The sequence below is a fragment of the Monodelphis domestica genome, chromosome 1, assembly GCF_027887165.1.
Source record: "Monodelphis domestica isolate mMonDom1 chromosome 1, mMonDom1.pri, whole genome shotgun sequence".
Classification (NCBI taxonomy): domain Eukaryota; kingdom Metazoa; phylum Chordata; class Mammalia; order Didelphimorphia; family Didelphidae; genus Monodelphis; species Monodelphis domestica.
In genome coordinates, this window is record NC_077227.1 from 713,900,744 (window position 1) to 713,918,621 (window position 17,878).

A 17,878-nucleotide genomic window follows, 5' to 3' on the forward strand; every position below is an offset into this window, starting at 1 on the left:
AACCAGGACCTCCTGTCTCTAGGCCTGCCTTTCAATCCACTGAGCCATCTGGCTTCCCCTTAGCCTGTGCAACATGTACATGTTGTGTTCCATTTGATCGCTCTCTAAATACTCCATAACATCAACTATGTATTTGATTGATAGGGCTGGAAATCCCAGTGAATTTCATTTGCTCTTGAATAGATGTTGCCTTATTGGAAAGGCTGACAAAAATATGGCCACAATGCTGTTTATCCGAAAAAATAAAATACTGTTGGTTCTGTTTACACATAAGTTTTTAGAAACTCTTTCTCGCTGTTTTAAAAAAATGTTTCCATGGTTACATTGATTCATTTTCTTTCCCGCCTCTCTTGCCTCCCCTCGCGGAGCTGACAAGGAATTCCACTGAGTTATACATGTTATCACTTGATACCTATTTCCATATTATTCATTTTTGTAATAGAGTAATCTTTTAAAACCAAAACTCCACATCCTATACCCATATAAGCAAGTGATAAATCATATATTTTTCTTCTGCAACGAAACTCTTCAGCATAAATCGAAAGATGCAAATAAAAGTCAGTTACAAGCACTCGCCCCGCCCAGGTTCCCCGCTTCCTCTCACCTTGTTATGTGATTGGCTGAGATCGACTCTTCCATCAATGGCAACTTTGCTATTGGTTCATTTACCGAGAAGGGCAGTTGCCGTGGAGACGAGGGCTATGGCAACCTAGAGAAGCCATACTTGCTCTGCAATTGTGTCTGCCCCTGTAGAGACCTCCTCCGAGGCTCCAGAAGCGGAGGCCTGGAGTGGCGAGAGCGGCGACGGCTATGGCGCTCTATGAGCTGTTCTCCCACCCTACGGAGCGCAGATACCGCGCGGGGCTGTGTTCCAAGGCCGCCTTCTTCCTTCTGGTGATCACCGGCCTCACTTACATCCCGCCGCTGCTCGTGGCCTTCCGGAGTCATGGTGAGCCCGGCCCTCCCCGGGGATGCACCCCCCTCGCCCCGCTCCAGGTGGTGCAGACCCCTTCATCCTTAACCCTCCTCCCAGTTCCAGGCAGCCCAGACCCCTCCCTCGCCCCCCGCCACCTCGTTCTCCTCAGACCCAAGCCGTCCAGATCCCCCTCACCGCCTGCCTCTCCAACACCACGTTCCCCCCCCCACGTCTGCCCAGACCCTCCTCAGGTCGTGTCGTCCCCCCTTCCTGCCAAGGCCGTCTACCCCCCCCACACACACACACTTCATGCCCACCTCCCATCCCTAGGCATGCCCCTCCAACCTCCTCCCCCATCGAGACTGTCTTGACCTCCTTCACCTCCTGCCCCTCCAGCCCGCCCCTCCCCCCAGACCCAGCCAGTCCAAACCTCCCCCAATTTAAGCTCTCCAGACTCCAGCCCTCACCCCCGGCCCGCATACCTAGGCTGTCCAGACTCCAGCACTTGCTATGCATTCCTCCCCCTACCTCATCCATCCTCTGTACCCCAGAATCAAAGGATCCTCACTGAGTTTCCAGAACCAGACAGGTCCCCCTATGCCTTGTCTTCCTCTCTTGGCCACTCCTCTGGCTCCCCTCCAGCCCTCCTCTCCCACCCCCAAATGGCAAACATACATTCTATCCGTTCTATCCTTTGGGCTGAGCTTTCCCTTGAACAAAGCTCAGATTTTAGATGCCAAGGTCCGTGAAGACAGGGGCTCCACGCAGGTGCCTGGCACACAGTAGATGCTTTATAAATATTTATTGGCTGGTGATAGATTTTATACACCATCCTATTTGACATACATGTCACATATATGATGCCACACACACACACACACACCATTCCCCCAGGAACCTGACTCCTTTCCCTGACCATCTCCTCCACTTTCCATTTTCTAGAACTTTTTATACACATGCATCTACATGTATGTACTCACACATAAAAATACAGAATATGTATCAGTCAATAAACATATTAAGTGCTTACTGTGTGCCAGGTTCTGTGCTAAGTTCTGGGGATACAAGGAATTATGAACAAACAAGCAAATATATATATTTTTACATATTTCACATGTGTTGTGTATATGTATATGCACATATATGTATATTTGTGTATATATGTACTCAAATGTGTTATATACAGATTGTGAATATATACATACATTTGTTTATGTTATATATAACATACATTGTACATAATAATATGTAATTAGAAATACTCTATACATATAGAGAATATATTTACTATAATATATAATTATAAATATGCATATATGTATATGTGTAAAGAGCCTATTTATAATTATATATCATAACAAAATATTGTATTTATATACTATATATAATGATATAAGATTTTATACAATACAATAATATATAATTTATAATATACACAATGTATTACATAAAATATATTAAATGTATATATATGTGTATATATATAGATAAGTTATAATTAGAATTATATCTACTACATATAGGACAGCTAGTGGTACAGTGGATGGAGTCCAGACCTAGAGTCAAGAAGATTCATCTTTATCCAGCCTCAGACATTTACTAGCTGTGTGACCCTGGGCAGGTCACTTAACCTTTTTTGCCTCCATTCTTCATCCATAAAATGAGCTAGAGAAGAAAATGACAAACCACTCTTGTATTGTCAAGAAAACCTCAAATGAGGTCATGAAGAGTTGAACAAGACTAAAAATCAACTGAATAACAATATCCTATGTATAGGTATATATGATGAGAGCATATTTACACTGAAAAAGAGAGAGCACAGATTTATTCATACAATTTGACATGTGTTGCATTTCAGACTTAGTGGGATTTTTTTTTCAGTTGTTTTTCAGCCAAGTCCAATTTTATTATCCCATTGAGGATTTTCATGGCTAAGATCTTAGAGAGGGTTATCATTTTGTTTTCCAGCTCATTCAACAGATGAGGAAACTGAGGCAAACAAGGATAAATGACTTGCCAATATCACACAGCTAGTAAGAAGTCCAAGGTCAAATTTGAACTCCAGGCTTGACCCTCTATCCACTGTGCCACCTTGCTGCCCCAAAGTCCTTTATAGTCAACCAATAAAACCTGTTTTAGGAGTCCACTATCTGCTAGGGGCTCCCTCCATGCATGAACTCTTCCTTTCTGTTCTTTATCCCTCTGTGCTTGAGCTATCTGTCCTAATCTGGAATCCACCATGAATTTGGAAACTTCCCTTTTCATCTTCCAAGTTTGGTTCCCTAAGCTAATACCAGTAACCTTCCTGTTGGCCTTCTCTCCTTGCCTACTTCTTCACTCGACCTGGTGAAGGGTTACTGATAGGCCACAAACCCCTCAGTAGTTAGAAGGGTGCCTCCCCCAGGAGAGTGAAGACTTCCCCCAGTGGAATGGGTGGATGAGAATAGTTCGTTCCAAAAACTATGAAGGCAGCTGAAGGAGGCCCTTTTGGAGCTCTTAGAGCTTGGTTAGACATGGAAGAAGATGCCACCATCATTACTGTGTCCCAGACCATTGCCATTCGTGCTGTCTTGTCTTGCCACCGGACTTCAGTGACTCTGGAATTGTGGCAGTGAGACCACTGACTTTGCGCAGCTCTGCCTCCCTGAAACCCAATTCACACACAAGTCAAGACATCACCCCATGATGTCATTGTTCAGAAGTTCAAACAACTCCCCCAGCTCCTGTTCTCCATGGCCTCCCTTCACATCTCCCTGGGACTTGTGCCTGCACTCCTCTGCCATTTCAGTTCCCTTGGTCTGCATGTCTGCGCTTTGATGTTAAGCACTCGGGGCGCTGAGCTAAGTCCAATGCCAGGACTTCATTCTCCATGGCTTGGATCTGACTTTCAGATTCTGTCTTTTTCCTAGGTTTCTGGCTGAAGCAGAGTAGCTATGAGGAGCAGCCAACTGTCCATTTCAAACACGAGGTGCTCTTTGTGGCTTTGTTGAGCTCCACCCCCGGGAGATATCTGTCCTGGAGCACATTTCCTACTTTTAACCAATTACAAGGGCAAAATCTTCGGATTCCACTGGTAACAGTAGGTGGCTTCTATATTCTCTCTAAAGCAGAATTTTTTATTGATTTTTCTGAATGTATTGTTCATTTTCCAATAAACAACCTCCCATGATACCTTCCCATTAAAATATTAATTAAGCTAAACCATTAAATATCATGATTGCCATGGATGAAAAATATAATTTTTCTATTATTATATTTTACCATTTCAACTCTTCCCTCCCTCACAAGACCATTGTACTTGACCAGAATTCTTTTGCCATTTAGTGGTGACTTAATTTATCCAATGTATCAAGTATATTTGTTTCTTTGATTTCACTTTTTTCACTGTGTATGAATTCCCACAATTCTTTCCATATTTTTCAGAATTCTATTTGTCATTTCTTTTTTTTTAAACCCTTACTTTCCATCTTAGAATCAATATTGTGTATTGGTTCCAAGGCAGAAGAGTGGTAAGGGCTAGGCAATGGGGGTTAAGTGACTTGCCCAGGGTCACACAGCTGGGAAGTGTTTGAGGCCACATTTGAACCCAGGACCTCCCATCTCTAGGTCTGGCTCTCCATCCACTGAGCTACCCAGCTGCCCCCCATTTGTCATTTCTGATGGACATAAAGTAATGTTAAAATTATTAGCTACAGGGTTGGAAAGGTCCTCAGAGGTCATCCGGTCCAACCTCTCATTTCACAGACAAAGAAACTGGGACGCAGGGAAGTTAAATATTTGCTAAAGGTCACATAGAGAAGAAGTAGCAGAGCCAGGCTTTAAATTCAGGTTCCTGGATTCCAAATGGAGTGCTCTTTCCACTATACCACACTGTCTTCTTACATTCGTCTGCTACTCTGTTGAGACCCTTCCACTCATTGGGTGTGTGATCTCTCTCTAATTTCTTCTTGTTACAAATTCTTGCTATAACATCTATGACTATTTTGGTACAAATTCAGTACAAATTAGAAACATTGTTTCTGTCATTGACCTTCCTTGGTTATTTAAGCCCTGTAGTGGGATTTCTGGCTCAAAATTCAGTACATTTTATAACATAATTCCAAATTATTTTCAAGGATAGCTGGGTCCGTTCATAGCTCCACCAACAGTGAACTCATAGTGCCATAGTTCTACCAGCATTTGCTTCTTCTATCTTTGATCATTTTTGCCCAGTTTGATGAATGGGGAAGTGATACATACCCAAGTTATTTTAATTTGCAGTTAGCAGTTACAAATAAGACAAAAGAAACTAGAGTTATTAACATTAAAAACAAAGCCGGCAAGATATTATTCAGCTAACATGATAGTGTAATTAGAAGATCCAGATGTTTCTACCAAAAATGAGTAGTGACAATACATGAGTTAAGGTATAAGATGAATTCACCAAAATCATTTGCATTCTTATTTGCTAGCAATAGAACTCAGGGAATCCCGGCTATCATAATTACAAATGGCACCAAATATTTGGGAATTAAGCTACCTAGAAATATGCAGAACCTAAATGAAGACAACTGTAAGATTATAATGACTGAAATAAAGAATGCTCTACATAATGAAAGGAATAGCCAGTGTTCCCAAATGAGGAAGCTAGTAAAAATGACAATTCACCTGAGCTTAACTTAAATACTTAATACAACATAAGTCAAGATACCAATGTTTAAGTACAACTAGGCAAAATTTAAAAATGTGTATAGAAAAATAAAGAGGCAGGACTATTGCAGAACACTATTTAAAATGCTTATAAATCTCATCTTGTACTCCCAGGAGGACTCCTATTCCTCAGTTCAAATGCAGCCTCAGACACTTATCTCAGAGTCTGGGTATGTTATTTAACCCTGGTGCCTCAGTTTCCTCATCTGCCAAAAGAGCTGGCAAACCATTCCAGTATCCTTGCCAAGAGAACCTCAGATGGGTCATGAAGTCAGACACGACTGAAACAACTGAACAACATTACTTCCCCCAGACTTATTACAAAGCAGCTGTCCAAAGTAATTGGTCATGGGCAAAAGCAGAGAGAGGTCTATGGAAAGGAAGAATGGTCCCAGATATCAAACTAGATGAATAAAAAAGGTCAAGCTTTTACAGAGGGTAAAAATCCCCAGAAAAAGATTAATGATTTAGTAAAGGAGTAGGGGGAAATGGATTACTGATTGGGCAGGAAATTATTTGGGGTTCACATCTCCCATTATATGCCAATGACTGACTTTGGTTAGACTGAGCTTCTAGAAAGCAAGGACTAATTATTTTTCTTCACGGTCCGATTACTTAGCATAGGGATACGTACATAGTAGGCCTTTAAGAAATGTTTTCTGAGGGCAGCTGGGTACCATAGTGGATAGAGAGCCAGGCCAAGAGATGGGAGGTCCTGTGTTCCAATTTGGCCTCAGACACTTCCTAACTATGTGACCCTGGGCAAGTCACTTAGCCCCCATTGCCTAGCCCTTACCACTCTTCTGCCTTAGAACCAATACACAGTATTGACTCTAAGATGGAAGGTAAGGGTTTTAATAGAAAGAAAGAAAGAAAGAAAGAAAGAAAGAAAGAAAGAAAGAAAGAAAGAAAGAAAGAAAGAAAGAAAGAAAGAAAGAAAGAAAGAAAGAAAGAAAGAAAGAAAGAAAGAAAGAAAGAAAGAAAGAAAGAAAGAAAGAAAGAAAGAAAGAAAGAAAGAAAGAAAGAAAGAAAGAAAGAAAGAAAGAAAGAAAGAAAGAAAGAAAGAAAGAAAGAAAGAAAGAAAGAAAGAAAGAAAGAAAGAAAGAAAGAAAGCTTCCTAACTTGACTAAACTTTAACATTTACAAAAATTAAAGAAAATGTAATAATATGTTTATCTTGGTGATGGTGGAAAGATTTTTTTTATTAAGTAGGAATGGTTAAGGACAACATAAATGTACTTGATTAAAGTTTTCTACAAAACAAAAAAGAAAATATCAACATGAAAAGGAAAATAAGATTGGTTAAAATACTGATAGCAAATATGACCAGTAAAAACCTCATATTCCCAACCTGGCCTAACCCAAAGAATAGTCAGAAATGGTTTGGTGTCAGCATGGAAGGAAGTCTCTGATGGATTGAGTGCACAGGAATTTTGCATTTGGCTTTGTTCTGTTAAGTGACTTTGCTAAAGGTGTGTGGCATTCTTATCAAATTGGCTGGTGACAAAGTCTTTTAACAAGCATTTACTAAGTGCCCACTGTGTACCAATAAGTGTACTACGCTCTAGAACAGTGATGGCAAACCTTTTAGAGATTGAGGGCCTGAACTGCAAACCTCACAACACATGTGAGCTGCCTCCTTACCCCAGAGAGGGGAAGGATGAAGCATTCCCATTGGGCTGCTGGGCAGAGGGATGGGTGATGGGAAAAATGGTCTCAAGTACATGGGGGGGACATTCTATCCACCGTTCCACCTAGCTTTCCCTAAAGTGCTTAAAGTTTACTAAAATCCTCAAATACCTATTTTTTAAAATGATTTTATGATACATTTAATATTGAGTACCAATACAAATAAGTAAACTACTTTTGTAACTTTTAACACTTAAATTAATTTCAGTATTCAAAATACCATAACTTTTTAGTAACTCTCTAAGTCTGTCATGGTTTTTTGTCCATTCACCTTCATTCCCTTTTCCTTTTATATTCAGTGATCCCTCACCTTTTGTGGGAGTTATGTTCCAGAGACCCCCACGATAGGGGAAAATCCTTAAGTAGCAGGAGAGCAAACAGACCAATGCTATAGTCACTGAGCCAATCAGTCCCCAGGATACAGAACACAGTTCTGTGATTGGTCGCCTTTCATTCCATTAGCCAATAGTGTGCTGTGTACAATCTCACATTGGCAAACTTGCACAAGTAGTAGTGGTGTACTGCATTTCCATTGTTACAATGTAGTATTCATCTGCAAAAACCCACAATATAGCCAAAACTCCATGATACAGAATTAGATATATATATTTTTAAAAACCCACAATACAGTGAAGCCTCAATAAGTGAAATGCGATATAGTGAGGGATAACTGTAGTGGTAGTTAATGTTTATTCTTTTGGTCTGCCTTTTAAAAAAATGTTTTGCATTGTTTCATAAGCAGATTGGCTTTCACATTTTTGATTGGCTTTCACATTTTTAAAAGTTGCACAAGTTTACAATTCTATCTTCAGAGAAGTTTTATCTGTTATCTTGCTAGCATTGTTTCCTTTTAATTCTTGTTGCCACATCCACAAATTGCTGAGTAGCCATGCCTCACTTATTTGTTTGTTTCTTTAACCTGAGAAATTAGTATTTTGAACCTAATTGTAAAACCTGGTCCTTGAACTTCAAAGTTAATCTCAGGTGGGCACCTCCTCCTACTTGAGCCTTTTCCTGATCATTCCAGGCGTTTTGCTCTTCCCATGGAAATTACTTTGTATTTCTTTACCCATATACATATTATATCCTCCTAGTTGAATGTAAGTTCCTTAAAGGCTGAAACTTCCTAGTACAGTGCCTTGCATATATAATAGTAGCATAACTAATTCTTAATGAGTTGAATTGAATCCTCGTTAAATTTTATCTTACTAGAATCAATTAAATTATTGATAAAAATACTAGCTACTAAAAGTCTTAAAGTATACACGGCCAATTAACATGCATCCCTATATATTCTGCTTGTGACCTTTTAGGTTGACATCAAACTATTAATGACTATTCTTTGGATCTGACTATTCTATAGGTTTTGAATCCAGTCAAGTCTATTATCAGCTAGGCCATGTACCACCAACTTGTTCACAGAAACAAATCTAGTCTATGTAGCATTTCTCTGATCTACCTATCTAATAACCCTGTTTGTTTTTTAAAGTTAATCTGCTATGACTGTCCCTGATAAAGCCAAGCTAAATGTGAATTTATTTATTTTTAATATCTTTTTTTACATTACTTGCTTTGTCCTGAATATATCTGTTTCCTCATGTAATAAACTATGTCTGAAGTGTAAAGTAAAATGGAATTTATGGTAATTTAATTTTACAATAGAGGGAAGATATTAAGGGAGAGAAAAGGGGAGAGAGAGAGAGAGTTCCAGCTTCCTCTGAGCCAGGTAGAAATTCTAAGGCCCCAGCCAAGGGAAAGGAGTCTCAAGATGATGGAACTTTCCCAAAGGCTCAAGCCTCCAGAAAGGGCAAGGAAGGAAGTCAGTCTTTACACTTACCACACTGTCAGTTCAATCAGCAGATTCTTTTATCAGCCTCAACTCTAACAGACTCCACTCCAAGTGACTCCCTTCAAGTCTCTCTTCACTCCAAGCCCGAGTGTCTGTCTTCTGTGTGTCTCTGTTTCTACTTTTAAAGACCTTTTTCTCTTGTGTCACTTCCCCTAAATTTTATGTCTACCAATCACAGCAATCAAAGCAGGCTTTGGAAAGAGACTGTAGCCAGAGGCTGGGGTATCAGGGAGTGGTCTACTACTATAGATAGAAAAGGATGTTTCTTGCACAGATATTAGTCTTCTTGATACAATGGGGGAAAAACTTCTGGGGCAAAAGGGTACTTAACATTTGATTAGGCCTACTAGCCCCACTTGAGCTGGGATCATCAAGTCCTTTAAGGTCTCTTGCTCAGTCTGAAATGGGTGAGTTCTCAGGGGACAGGGGCAAACTCGGAGCTCCCAAAAATGCAGTTGACAGGTCCTTCCATGTCTGAAAAATTTGTAAATCCTGGCGCCAAATCTGAATCTCAGTTGTAGCTCACACCCTTCCTTAACTCTGACCATAGGCAAGTTTTCTATCCACTCTATCGGCCAGTTTTGTCATCTATAAATGGGCATGATATTCACTCTACCTGTTTCATATAGAGTAAAATTTTGTTCGAACCAAATGAAAGAACAGATATGAAAGCACTTCTTAGGTCATATTTTATGTGCTTAGGATTTGTTGTTGTTTCACTACTTAAAGCAGTTTATTGGTCAAAGAAAGATACAAACTAAATTTTTCTGTATGGCCTGAAACACAAATTGGCTATTAGAAGTAAGGATTCCCTCCCACTTCCTCCGACCCCAGGCTCTCCATATATGCTTTTGCAGCTACTCCACTTGGATTTGAACCAGTTAGAACCTAAGCTTTAAGCACTTTTCCATACTCTTGATGTGAAATATTTGTTTTTCTTTTTTTAGTAACAGCGATCAGTTAGACAATGTACTCCCCAGGTAAAAGTCTGAGTCTAGCTCAGGGGTTGGCAGCTTTGGGAGGAGCTGCATATATACATCACACACAATGATCTCGCTTATCCTGATTTATTCAGTGCTTGTCTCTGACACAGGCAAGTTATCCTAACACCTATTGATAATGCCTTTTTGGTAGTATTGCCATGGGGGGGGGGGGGGGGCGTGCCTTCAGGATTCCATCCTCTTTTTGTTAGCTCTTTTGACCTTTGCAGGGGATATTGCAGCCAATACACTTCATGTACTTTTGTATTTTGATATAGAAAAAATACAGTTCAATTCTCTTTTTCCTGGGGCCATTGGTGATGGAGGTGAAGACCAGAAGAGCAAAAGGGGATTTGGTCTATATCTGTCTATAGCTGTTTGTGTTTCTTTTTAAATGGATTAAGGGCTGGACTGTAATGTCTTCCAGACCAGAGAAGAAGACAGGAACCAGGATGGGAAAATGGACGTGCTATATTTTAAATTGGCGCTTCCGCTGAAGGCTACAGAGGAGGTCATTGGGGTCCAGCTCATTCTGACTTTTTCTTACCAACTGAGTGTAAGTGACTGCCTGACTTTCTTAGGAAGCCTTTGCCTGGAGTCTTGAGAGAATCCCATTCCTGTTGCATTTCCCCCTCCACAGAGCAGAAAAAGGGAATGTCTGTTGTTGGGGGGATCGGGGCTTCTGCTAGGACCTTTTTTGGCCTCCTTTGGGATTTAATGGCTTGAACTGTTCCCCTTTGGTGTTCTACAGCCCGCCTGAGCTTGGGGTCCTGAGCTCAGAACACTCAGTGGCCATGTGCTTCTGGAGGCGCAGGGGAGCAGCCTTAAGTCTGAAGATCCCAACCCAGCTCAGTTGTCTCTGATCAATGGTTCTTTCAGAAGATGTCCGCATTCGTGATGCAGTGCATGGCTCTTCTCCAGTCCTCCTTCCCCATCCCAGGTGCCCAGCTGCACGTGAACGGAGAACTGAAGCTGCAGCAGAAGCATCCCCTGAAATACCGCGGCCTCGATAACAGATACAACGTAAGCGCTGCTCTTCCTGCCCCAGCTCTCCGGCCTTCCTTGGTCCCTGTTTGGGAAGCGCTGTGAAGTGGGAGAGTGTGCACGGTGCCAGGCTTTCCTTTGGTAACAGCAGCCTGCAGTACTCGTTAGCATTTGCAACAGGTAGTGGGGGCCGACCAAGAGGCCGGAGGGGGAGTGGAGGGAGAGAAGAGGCGAGACTCCACGGAGAACCTGTGATGGGGAACCGGAATAAGGCCTGCCTTGTAGAAACCCCTGCTAGGGAAGGGAGTCATTGATGGGCATTTACCCACTGCACGCGTGAAGGTGAAATGGTTAAAAACCCGGGCCTGGCGGGCCTGCGAGGTAGCTCATCGCCCTTCCCAGCCCTGTGGCCCCCACTGCCTAGCGCTCACCACTCTTCTGCTGTTTGAAAGAAAGCTAACATGGTTCAGACTGTCTGTGAGCAGGACTGAATGGATGGGAAGTGACCCTTTCCCCCACTCAGCGCAGTGTCTGCTTATGGAAGGCAGGGTAGCTCAGTGGCTAGAGCATTGGCCTGAGAATCTTGACACAAGACAATGGCTTTTGGGTGAGAATATGCTCTCTCAGGACCAGGAACTCCCTGAGCTGGATCAGGCAGCTGATAAATAGATTTTTAGGAGCTCTCTAGTCAGTGCCTCCCTGAACGTCCCAAGACATCTTGAATTGGTGAGAGTGGATTAAGAGGAGGTCCATCCGCCTATCCTGCCCTCCCCATCCCCATAGGTGGACGGGTCACATTTGCCGGAAAAGCATCATTGCCAAACTCTCCTGTGAGCCAGTCTGTGAAAGGAGCTCAACTCGGGACAAAGAGAACGTAAGAATCTATAGCCTGAATGGAGCCACGTCTCAGACCTGGGGCAGGAATTCTCCCTAATATACAGGAACTGATCTGGGGCCTTTGTAATCCCAGATGCTGACAGAAAAGTAATATAATAGCATATGAAACATAAATTCTCACCACGCCAACCCTTGTTCTGCCCTGATTGGTTGTATAACTCTGGGCAAGTGATAGCTTCCATCTGGGCTATAGGTTCTGTCTCTCTTTAAATTTTTTAAAATTTGTTTTTAGTAGAATAGAATTTTCCAGTTTGAAAACACATCTATACAAAGCCATACAAGAGCTCCCAAGGGTATTCTAAGCAACAGTTGCTCATGGCTGCCTTGACTCCCCCCTTTTCCCCTAACTTTGTGTGCTTCCTGGGCCCTGGTGGGTATTGGAGTTGTTGCAGTGTTTGGCAATGAGATATAATAGGTATAGGCTGGGCAGTAGGGGTGGCCCTTAGCCTGAAAACAACTCAGGGAGGTGGGACGGGGGAGCACCCCATCCTCAAGAGAAGCAGCCCCAGAAACCTTGCAGGGACTGTTCCAGGTCCACCAGAACTTTGGGCTGGCGGTTCTCAATCTTTAAAATGAGGGATCAGACCATATGCTTTCTGAGGCCTTCACCAGCCCAACAATTCTACGATGAGAGCATTTTAAAGGTGATGTGGAGAAATTGGAGTGTCAGAAAAGAGCAAGAAACATGATCAAGGATCTCGACAATAAATATATTAAGAGAAGTTAAGGAATCTAGGTGGGCCTTTGGAGGGAGGGCTGAGTTTGGAGGCAGGAGTGAAGTACCTATCCTCCTCCACACAGTTTCTAGCCTGGGCAAGTCACCCTCTCTGGGCCTCGTTCTTTATCTGTAACACAAGGGAGTTGGACTTGTTGACCTCCAAGATCCTGTGATTTAAAGTCCATGAGAGGTAGCCGTTGACTGGTGGTTTCTGCCGTTTTCCTTCTGTCTCAGCAGAGGACCTCATTTAGACTACTTGACTGTCCATGTAATTTAACTCTAATAGTCCACCGAGGGAGATGGTAGCATCTCCATGCTTGGAGACCTTCCAAAGTAGGGCGGCCAACCCCGTGTGCTGAGAGAGGGTTTGGTGGTGACTTCCAGAATAAGAAGCCCCTCAGCCAGGGCGTTTGGGTCTCCAGATAGATTTCATCTTGAGAAGGTGTCCTAAAAAGGAAGAGAAAAGAAAATCCTCGACCTCCCACAAAGGGCACGCCATGGGCGAATCCTTGTTTCCCAGGGAGCGGGAGTCACACTCGTTACTCCACGCCCCGAGAGGGAGAAAAGGGAGAAGGGGAGGAGGGAGGGAGGGAGGGGAGCTGTGCCACTCACATTCACATGCCCTGTTGTGTCACAGGCCTCTGTGATCAACGGGACAAGCCTTTTCGCAGAAGACTTTGACATTACAAAAATTGTTGCTGCTTACAAGGAAAGGAATGGTGAGTCACGAGCCTCTTCCAGGGCTGTGGGGAAGGGGTGGCGCCCTTCAGAGAGGCTCACAAGAGGACGCTGGCAGGAGGGGTCCTGGTAGTGCTGAATAGAGGGCAAGTAGAGAGGGCAGCCCGTCCTTTTCTTCTTCCTAGCCTGATCTCCAGACGGTTACCGTGCTTCTGAGGTTAATGGACGGCCTGGGGTAATGATGGCAATTCCCTGTGTGCATTGAATGATGAAGTATTTTTATTCATTCACCAAGCATTTGACACCTTTATTATTTATGCGTTAAATTTATTAGAGAGAGGAGGCTACAAAGGGAATACTCCCTGCTCTGAAGAGTTAGTCTGCCAGCTAACCATTCATTAAGCACCGGAGATGTGCAAGGCCCTGCGCTAAGCACAAGGGGGAGAGAGGCAAAACCCCCTAAACCAAACCGGACCCTCCCTCGAGGAGCTTATATTCTAATGGGGAGACGGAGAGCCACAAGCCGGCCCATATCGTGCACTAGAATCATGGGAAGGGCTGGGAGGCAGAGATGCTAGAAGTGCCCGAGACGGGGGCTCCAGGCTACCTCCATGGGCGCTCTGGCTTTCTTTGCATGCCCGGTGCTCGGCACACATATTAAGTGCTACCTGACTGACTGACTGACTGATAAAATACGACAGGAGTATCAGAGAAGACTTCAAGGAGGAATTGGTGAGTTTTCTCAACAGATGGATGAGATTTCAACAGAAAAAGATGAGGGGGTCTGGTGGTAGGCCCCGGGAACAGCTGGCAGAGGGAAAATCAGGATAGGATTAGGGAGAGGTGCGTAATCCAAGTTAGCAGCAGGAAAGAGGGTAAGGAGAGGTGAGAAGAGCCTCAGAAAGGAAGCTAGACTGTGCCAGATAGACAGTGAGGAGCCGTGGAAGGTTCTTGATCAGGGCTGTGTGATATCAGCTGAGTTGGTCATGAAGAAGGTTAACACAGCCAGGCCTGTCCTCATAGGCCCTTAATGGAGTTTATCAAGTGGAATTGAGGGGAGAGAGTGGGACAGAGAAGGCCAATTAGGTTATTGAACTCATGTCAATAAGGTAATGAGGTCCTGAATGAGGGTGATAAGAAATAGTGTGTAAAGGTAGAATGAACAGGATTTGAAGGTTGCTTGGATCAGAGGGAGAAGGGAGGGAGGGAGGAAGAGCAAATAAAGTTGGGGGAGAAATCCAAGAAGTCCAAGTGCCTAGGAGACACTAGAAGTGCCTTTAATAGAGGAAGGAAACTGAGGAGGAGCAGCAAATTTGGGGTGGGAAGGGAGGGGAGGGATCAAAGAGTTCAGGTTGGTTTTATAAGTATAGTTGACAGTATTCTGAATGCTCCAGGAATTTTTGTATAAAATAATCAGGAATTGGGATTTACTATTTGTATTTCACAGATGGATAAAGGGAGCAAAAGGTACTCTTCCAGGATCTTCTAGCATTAATAGCACAAGTGGAATAATGTAAAACTTCTCCACTATGGCAGGACTTCAAGATTTTGTCATTTATTATAGAAGATGGGCTCTTGGGACCATTCTTTTTGTTTAGTTCAGCACATGGAGCCTTACTGAAGGGCTGATGTTTTTTCCAGTGTGTGTCTACTGTTACCATAGCTTCCAGACAGAGAGCACTCTACCCAGACAAGGTAGTGAGTCCTCTGTAAAAATTGATGTGGGCTTTGGGGGATATTCTGTTTTAAAGGATGTCTTTCTGGTTTCATTGCAGTAACTACAGTCTTGTATGATCCCAATCCTATTTGGCTGGTGGGAAGACCTTCAGAAGCACCATTTGTAGTGGATGTGGTCCTTCGATATCCTTGGGAGGTCATTTGATATCCTTTTTTGGTTACCTGATAAGATAACAATGGTCAGCAGAGGCTAGGATTTTCTGTTTTGATAATAAAGGAAAAGAAAGACTACCTCAGTTATACTAAATGGGGGCAGACACTCAAACAGTAGAATCTGTTGAGCTGCGTGCTTCAATTTTATAGTCCTGCTAAAATAACTTGGTCTCTGCCAATATTTCCCTAAAGGAAAAAAAACCACAACAAAAAACTTAATTTCCTCATTTTTTCCCCCTGAGCAGCTGGTTTTTCAGGCCAGAATCATCCATATTAATATCTTGACCTTCTCTCTCTTACCCCTTTTAATAAGGATATTTGAAACATTTTGGTTATTTCCTGTTGGAACAAAGCCATAGGCCTCTGTTTTTGATATATGCCATTCTGTGACTCCTTAACAGTTGGTACCTATCAGCCTGGTTTCTGGGAGATAATGAAGATGGCCTGGATCCAGTATGTCAGTATTCTGCTTATCTTCCTTTGGATATTTAAAAAAATCAAGATCTTTGTGTTTCAGAATCAAGTGGTGACCACAATCCCGATGATAGCACAGCCCTTGGGGGAAAATTTCAAGGAGCACTTATCTTAAGAAGCAGCCCCTCGAAAGACCATTGGGCCAGCCCATGCCCGTCTCATGGTGTGCTCTGGAGAACTGGCTTAGCATTACTGCTTTTCAGAAAGGAGCCTCTGAGCACTTGCTAGCTCATGTTCTAAGACAGAAGACACTCCTTCGATTCCTTTTTGTCAGCACAAACGACATGTTCCCCAAGGACCCACGACACCCTCAGGTAGCAGGGACTGGTTCATGCTACTATCCTTTGAGGGGTCCCTCGAGAATCTGTCCCCATTTTCCCATGGTTGTGAGTATGACAAGGACCTGACACAGACCATTTTGACATCTTGGAAAGTGGAAAATTTCTACTAACTCAGAGAGCTTTCCTCTTTGGAGCTGGAGGCTACACACTATGCCTTTTTCTTTTTCACTGTACGGCTGTCTGACAATAGGCACACAAATCACTCATTTTTTCATGACCATTAGCCATTTAGAACTTTAACCTTAACTAGGAGGAGATGTCTGCACACAAGAGGTTTGGGGACAAGAATGGATCCCGTCTGCCCTTGATCCAGTGAGCAACGAAATGCCTTCTGGCCGTACACACTTTTATCCATATCATCTTCTGTTCGCTACTCCATCTACTCTGAAATTTGGGGTTGAAGACATCTATAATTCCATTACTGTAGAAGATAGTATTCTAACAACTGCGTTTTTCTTAGCAGCTGATACCTAAAAGCTTGAATACCATTGACCACATCCATCTTCTTTGGCCTCCCACGAGAGGGTCTGATCTCAGGTCAGTTCAGTCCAATCTGACATTTATTGAGGGCCCACAGAGTACAAAGACTGATACAACACAGGCTCTGCTCTCAAGGAACTTCCAATCTAATTAATGAGAGAAGTAAAGTGTGATAATTCACAGGAGGAATCTAGACGAAAGTTCTGGGAAGAGGCAAAGGAGGGAAGGTCTCATTAAAGAAGGTCTATTCTGAGTGGAGCATAGAAGGAGAGAGTTGAGGATATGGGATCTTAGAGGGATGCTGGAGACAGAAGACAGCAGAACAACAGGATGGAATAGAAGGAGCTTCTATCTGTGAGATCTTGGGCAAATGGCTTAAACTGTCTGTGCCTTACCTTCTTCATCTGTATGGATGTGTGTGGGGGGAGGTTGGATAGATGTTCTCTAAGGTACCTTTCAGTTGTAAATCTGTGATCCTGTGAATCTCAGGTAAGGGGGAAGCTTGAGCATAGATCCTGCTCCTCAATGATACAATACAAGACAGAAGAGTCCTTGTTGCCAGCTTTGGCTCCCCATTGCCTGATGACAAGAAAAAAAATGAACCTTCAACATGTTGGCATGGCATCAGACAGAGAGAGAGAGAGACTGGGTTATTGGATCGGCTGCTGTCCAGTCAGCCTGAGGAATGTGCTTAAGTATCGTTGAGATCTCTGGAGCAGAAGGATGTCCCCCACTTGTCATTGAAGCCTGGCTCCTGCTTCCATGTGCCTCTTCATCGTTTGTCACTTGAGTGAAAAGTCTAATGGCTCTCTTATTTTTTTGCAAAAGCACATATCGCTTTGAGATTCTGACCTGGCCAAGAAGGGAGTCTGGAAAATCAAAGCTGTTTCAAGTTATTTAAGCACAGAATGCCTGAACAGCTTTATAAAAGTTGGAAAAGCTTTCTTTCCCTCTTTCTTTTAAACATCTAGGAATGTAAAAATGCCAGAGGAGATTTTCTTCAATATAATCTAAAAATAACTTCTGGGATTCAAACCAAATAAGAAAAACCATAGTAAGACATTGGGAGCGGGGACAGGGGAGAGCCTGCTTAAGGGAAAAATTATGAACCTCACTTAAAATGTTATTTTTAATGCAAAATTTGTATGGCTTACAAAGAACTTTGTGAACATTCCTTCATTTTGTATCTTTATAATTAAAATGTTCAAAATATGTGTCAGACTTTTCTTCAGTAAATACTTTTCTGCCATCTTACTTCAGTTCTGTGTAAGCCTCCCTTCTTTAAGGCATTGC

General features: G+C 42.8%; 1 protein-coding gene across 3 annotated transcripts; it reads left to right on the forward strand.

The window, feature by feature from the left end:
- Positions 1-674: 674 nt before the first annotated feature.
- Positions 675-17,797, forward strand: TMEM231 (transmembrane protein 231). 3 transcript variants are annotated; one of them, XM_056824525.1, is made up of 7 exons: positions 675-949; positions 3,826-3,995; positions 10,551-10,679; positions 11,006-11,146; positions 13,360-13,441; positions 15,176-15,281; positions 15,699-17,797. In XM_056824525.1, exons 1-7 carry the CDS (start codon positions 811-813, stop codon positions 15,877-15,879), a joined length of 948 nt encoding a protein of 315 aa, XP_056680503.1. In that variant the 5' UTR covers positions 675-810; the 3' UTR covers positions 15,880-17,797. The 3 variants fall into 3 exon arrangements, with proteins under 3 accessions (XP_056680503.1, XP_056680508.1, XP_056680501.1); XM_056824530.1 differs by having other exon boundaries at positions 676-949; positions 11,003-11,146; positions 15,176-15,260; XM_056824523.1 differs by having other exon boundaries at positions 677-949; positions 11,003-11,146.
- Positions 17,798-17,878: the final 81 nt, after the last annotated feature.

Excerpts from the sequence above, each read along its gene's own strand:
- TMEM231 (XM_056824523.1), top strand. The coding sequence starts at position 811 with ATGGCGCTCTATGAGCTGTTCTCCCACCCTACGGAGCGCAGATACCGC. Across the intron at positions 950-3,825 it reads CGTGGCCTTCCGGAGTCATG|GTTTCTGGCTGAAGCAGAGT; the intron begins GTGAGCCCGGCC and ends TCTTTTTCCTAG. Across the intron at positions 11,147-13,359 it reads GCCTCGATAACAGATACAAC|GCCTCTGTGATCAACGGGAC; the intron begins GTAAGCGCTGCT and ends GTTGTGTCACAG.